Raw genomic sequence first — 6,000 nt, 5'->3', positions numbered from 1 at the left:
AAAAAAATTAAACTATTAAAATCCATACAAAATATGATCAATGACAGTAATAAAATGTTGGCAGTAAAAATTCCTTGTGTTCTGCTTCTGGAACTTTTAATTCAGTCTGACCATAAAATCTTATATGAAAGTTAGGATACCAACTGGAAGGGAATTTGTGTTTTTCAGGCTCTAATTTTTCACTGAACCTTTTGACTGAACTAGAGCCCTTGAGAAGTCAGTTGCAAGGAAAGTGTGCTCTGGTTTACTGAGCTCAGGTTTCTTGCTCTGACTGTGCTTCCAAGAACTTCAGCAGGTAAAATTAGCAAGAACATGATCACAGCGAAATTATATTCTCTGGAGTTTTGTTGTCTACGGCTAAAATCTGCAGGCAGCTTTTTTGTATATGGCAGAAACCAACAGTGGCTTTAGCAGTGTATGTGAAGAACAGGCAAAAACTACCAACTCAGGATGTCGTCTGAGGAGGAAGATCATCCAGAGACCCCCACTGGCTCCCCTTGGTCTTGGGTAAGAGACTCTGCCCTAAGGTGGCATAAATAACACTTAAAACTTTAGAAAAAAAGTAGGAAGCTGTGCTGTGTGACCCTCAGTAGTACTGAGTATCAGCAGCATTTTTAGTCTCCTATTGAAGTCTGTGTTTCATCAATGGTTTGGTTATCTCTTCTAGTTCAGCCTGTGGACTTTTGAAAAAAGAATTTAATGGGGAAAACCTTCTTTTGCTTCTCCTGTGTATGTCAGGTTCTACAAGGAAACCTGACTGATTCTGCACTGTCTGCTTTGCTGTCTCACTGGCTGTGCAAAGCTACAGTGATGAAATGTAGCTTTTAGGTATAATGGGAGGAAAAGGATGTAAAGAACAGCGCTAACATTTGTTCTGGAGGTCTGCATTAAAAAAAGAGCCACTGAAATACAATTTTTTTTTTCTCAGTAAGATTGAAGCTGCCTTAATGAAACACAATCTGCACTTATGCCCCCCTTTCATTTTCCTTCCTACGCATATAATTTTTAGGTTCATTTCTCTTTCGTTGTGTTTTGAGATGCTTTGGGAGAAGCCTTCCAGCAATGCAACACCTGTCTGCAGTCGCTGTCTGCGCCAGGGCTGCTGCTGCAGTTGGTGCTGCTGTGGGAGAGGGACTGGTTGGCTCCTCAGGGCAAGTCTCCATCCTCCTCCTCCCACACCCAGGCCATGACAAAGCACTGCCATTTCTCTGGGGCTGCAGATAGTCCTGGATTTACCAGATTCCAGTGGGGTAGTGATTTAAGTAGCATCAATTACTTTGGAAGAACTGTATGTTTCTCACTGTGAGGCTTTTCCTGCACTAAGCAGCTTGAACAGCCGGCCTGGGGGCGCAGAGGGAGCGGGGCAGGCCAGAGGCTGCTCTCACCCACCAAAGCTGTGCCGGCCCCGAGCAGCCAGAGGCTGAGCCCGCCCGGGGGCTGCAGTGCTGCACTTCACAGCCAGGACAGCCACAGCTGCCCCGGCAGCACGGCTGGTCCCAGCTGGCCCTGCAGATGGCAATGCGCTGGGCTCTGGGACTGCTCCGTGCACGGACCTTGGCCGGGGAAGGATCTCTTCCCATGGGGCCTGATTCCTCCCCTGCGGCTGATCTGTACCACCTCGGGCACCGGGATCCACTATTGCCCTAAGCACAGGGGCCGTGCTGTCGGCTCTCCTTGTTTATTTTGGCGGCCTTTTTGCAGCCATCTCCTGAGCAGACTCCAGACTTTTCGGGGCAGAGCATCTTTTTCCCCCACAGCAGCCTTACCTTGCCATGCCCGGCAGGCTGGCAGCAGCAGCCGGGGGAGCAGGTGCCGCCTCATTGCAGCCCCTTGCTCTCATTTTGGAGGGCTGACCCTTCAGAGAGTGGAGGGTGTATTTTTGCAAGGGTAAATAAGTCTCAGCGGTATTCACTGCAGATCTGCTGTCCTCCAGCGTCAAGCACGTGTGCTGCCTTCCCACCTACTGAAAAACAAACAGTAATTTGAACCCGGGCCCTTCCCCGTGGTTCACTCTTTGGGGAGCTGACTGCAGGCCGAGTCCTTTTGCATTTTATTTAGGGCAGGTTGCGAGAGGTCAGCGAGCATTCTGTATCAAGAGATCATGTCTCAGAGAGCCTGCCCTGTCTTAATATAGATCTGAAAGTTCAGCTTGGTCCACGGAGATGAAAGGCTGTGAGGGCCATGAGTGGCTGTCAGCTGCTTCACCCCCCAGCTCCTGTCACCTCCACTGACTTTGCACCATAACAATGTGCATGATGAGTAATGCTTTAATAACACTTATTTATCTTATGCTGCCATAAATGCAAACAGAGTGTCAACCTCTCTGGTTTTGACTCTCCTACTCTTTGTAGGGGTCTGTGACAACTCAGTCTCGTCTGGAGTAGGAGTTTGCACCTTGTCAAGGCCACAGTCCATAGACTGGTCAGCCCAAGGTTGAGATTCAGCAGCTCCAACTGAGCAGCTAAACAAAACCTACTGAGGTCTAGGCTGCAAGTGTAAAACACTCTGAAAAGAGGAGCAGATAAGAAAAACCCAATCCAAACAGACAGAAAGTGCAAACACATTTCCAAGAACTAGAGCTGTCTTAAACCCTGAGATTTTGAAAGCAGTGATACATATTTGTTTCTTGCTACAGGCTTTTAGATGTCTGCATTTAAAAACTTATCAAGCTGTTACCAGTCATGGCAAAGGCTAAAACTTTTTTCAATTTGAAGTCTCCTATCTCTGGGAGGTTAAGAAAAAGCTTCCTGAAAAGCAGCATAAGTCTGACACTTCCACTGCATCTTCCCAAAGAGCTTCTGTTCCAAACCAATGAGCAGAAGAGGGCTGGGCTGTCATCAGCTGAGTATTTCCCACAGATATCACCCGAGGAGCCATGAGGCCAAGGGTGCCAAAACAGGGTGTGCACAACAAGCAACCATCATGTTGGCACCTCAGAATGTGTCCCCTCTGTTTCTAATGCACACAAGCTGGGGTGATCATTGAAAAGCCTGCCTGGCAAAATGGTTCAGAAAATACAGAACTGTCTTCTACTTCACTTGAAATTACATATTTGAGGTTAAGGAAATGGGATCAAGTGAGCTTGGGGATCTCATCACTTTTACAGAGTTAGAATTAATTTAGAAGTTGCAAATTGAGCTGCATATGGTGGAGGCTAGAGACAGGTGTGAGTGAGCATGGGAGCAGAATGCAAAGCTGTGCTTGCCTGTGGAGCAAAGGAGCAATGAGAAGGGAAGGACATGTTTTACTCAAAGCCTCCTCCATGGCCATTCTGTCAGGGCACACTGCCTCACACTGCCCCATGCTCCCAGTTCAGATGCACTGTATATTAGAACTGAGGTAAATGCCACCTGGTATTGCAGTTCCTGAGATGAGGAATGGAAGTGATCCCAAGACCATCCTCAGAATCAATTTTCTCTCTTTTGGTACCAGTAGCCAAACTCATAGGAAAATCAGCCACTGGTTTTATGAGAATTTACCAGTATAATATAATATATACTAATACAGAGAGAAAAAGAAGTTCCCGAAACTGTTTCCCCTTTAATCTATTATCTATATTGTTCCAAATGAAGCTTGTAGTTTCTGCTGTAACTTCATCACCATCCCTGAGTCCTTTACATCTGTGCTGCTGCCTGCTGGAGCTGTACTGGGATGGTTTTCTGCAAAGCTGACAGCAAAGGAGAGCCTTCACTCAGCTTTGCAAAGCCTCTTTGTGTTCTGTCCTGTAGGGGTAAATTTTGTGGGCTTCAGTGTGAGTTTTGTTCAGGTTCAGCTTCTTTTGCCCTGCCGTGGTGCTCAGGGGCTGGAGGCAAAAGCCTGTTTCTCCCTCAGTAGTACCATTTAGAAGTTTTATCTCTTTAAATCTTCAACAAGTACCAAGCTGTGATTTTTATCCTTACAGTCCCTCAGGAAGTTCATCATCAGAACCACAGACCACAGCACAAAAAGGCAATCATTTACTCTATATTACAGGCAGTTACCAGGCAATGGAGTCATGCCTGCTCACAATAAATTCTTCATCCTCCATTCAGAAAAGCCAAGAAGAAAATATCTGATGGAGGCATTTATGTGTTTTCCATGTTTTCTTTCCCTCTTTTCCTTTTTTTCCCTTCTGTCTTCTGAATTTCACATAAACCTTGGTCTGATCTTGTAGTAATGCTGGTTTTGTGGCTTTGCAGAGAAATGCTCTGCTATAATGGATGAGCAAATTGTACTTTGCCAACCAAAATGGGGAACAAGGAATTGCCTGGCTGCTTCAAGCAAGGGAGGCCAGGCAGGAAGCAGTCCCCTTTCATAAAGGTCTAAGTCAACAAGGAACAAAACTGCAAAAGGACAGACTGAACACTGGCAGCTGGTCTGAGAAATCTTTTTTTTTATTCAAACCCGCTCTCCCCCTACAGTGAACTGTATCAATCATCTAAGGAAGACTGTTGAGAGGAGAAAGTTTGTAAGACTAGTCTAGGTTTAATCCAGTACACAGAAAATTGCTACTTTTCTTTGCTCCTTCAGTAAACTTGGAACCTTTGAACCAAGTGGCAGATATCTGTTCCAGGGATCAGGTGAATAGTTTTAGCATATTCTTTTAAATGCAGAGTTAGCAATGTGTCTGCATAGCAACACAGAAAAAAAATACAGCCTTTTTTGTTCTAACCCAATCTATAGCTGTTGTTTCAATTAATTGATTCATTAATGTTATGTGTTCTGGGCCAAAACAGTCACATTGCAAAAATCTGTAATAAGGAAAAATACTTAGCTAGAATACATGTTTCATAAATGTTATTTGTCAGAATTTTGTCAAGCTCTTCTGGGCTACAAAATATCTTAAAATGCAATAAATATTTTCCTATAAATTTTCATGAACAAGTGACAAGCCCCAGTTCTGCTCCCTCCTGCTTTTGCAGAAGTTGTATTGCTGCCAAAAGGCTTTTAAAGTGAGGGATTTTTAAATCAAAAGTGCCCTCCAGTGGTCCCACATATTATTTTTGGCTGACACCTGATATTTATCTTCCCCTTCTTAGGAATGAGGCCATATGATATTTAACAGCTTGTAGCAAGTAAAACCAATTAAATTGGATGTACTCTTTGAAAAAAAAAGGTAGTTCATTTGAATGTATCCTCATATTGAGATATTTTGTACACCTTCTAACCAGTTTGAAAGCTTTTAACTTATTCACTTTCAAATTTTTTCATCTCAGGAGTGTTTTTTCCTGCATTGTGCTGGGGTATGTTCACTGCTCACCCTCTGCACGTGGTACAGCTTTGACTAACACCATCCATATTGCAATCTGCTACAGGACGGAGGTGACCTTTGCAGAGCAAATAATATATCAGGCAACTCAAGGATAATTTTTACTTACACAAGCAATTAGGAATTCAGCATAGCTTTGCTAATAAAATCATTAATTTTCCTTTAAAATCTGGAAATCATGATGGATTATTCTATCTTTTTCTAAGTATTTTAGGATCCCATGGACTCATTATTTCTTGGATATTTTAAGGTAGAGAAGGATCAGGGAGAGGAATAAACCAGGGCTTTGTGGGATTTCCATCTCAGTAAATATCTCTGAGAAATCCCTGGAGTTCAAGGATTTTCTTTCATTATAAATTTCTGAGCCCCCTTACTCTGCCAGTTTTACTTAGAGGGTTTTATGAGTCAAAAGCTTCTGAGGGGCAGCATTCCTTCAGAGAGACGCCTTGGAAATTCAATGGAAAAATACTCTTTAATAATTAAATAATTTGCAATAAATACTTTATTTGAAAACTCTTTTGCAAAACAACAGTTTCCTTAATCTGTTTTAGCCTTATTAAAAAAAAAAAAAGAAAAGAAAAAAAAAAAAACAAAAACCAGATTAAACCTGAGTGAGAGTTTTTCCCAATGGGTATTTAAATGTCCTTCATTTTTAATTCCTTATTGGATTCACTGTATGAGTCCTGGTGCTTTTGTAAGGTCAGTGGAAATGCAACAGTCACTACAAGTGAGCTAACTTAAAGCAGTTACAG

The 6,000-nt window shown here is 43.0% G+C and overlaps 1 protein-coding gene across 2 annotated transcripts in view; it reads left to right on the top strand.

Moving 5' to 3' along the window:
• The first annotated feature begins 363 nt into the window (after positions 1-363).
• Positions 364-6,000, top strand: part of LPIN1 (lipin 1) — a 79,386-nt gene continuing 73,749 nt past the window's right edge. Inside the window, exon 1 of one of the 2 annotated variants that reach the window (XM_030270036.4) lies at positions 364-507. In XM_030270036.4, coding sequence (XP_030125896.4) covers positions 451-507 — 57 coding nt within the window. In that variant the 5' untranslated portion in view covers positions 364-450. The remainder of the gene's footprint in view (positions 508-6,000) is intronic. The other variant, XM_030270040.4, reaches the window with a different exon arrangement.

This window comes from Taeniopygia guttata, chromosome 3 (assembly GCF_048771995.1).
Source record: "Taeniopygia guttata chromosome 3, bTaeGut7.mat, whole genome shotgun sequence".
Lineage (NCBI taxonomy): Eukaryota > Metazoa > Chordata > Aves > Passeriformes > Estrildidae > Taeniopygia > Taeniopygia guttata.
The sequence above is the reverse complement of the archived record's forward strand: the minus strand, read 5'-3'. Positions and strand labels throughout refer to the sequence as shown.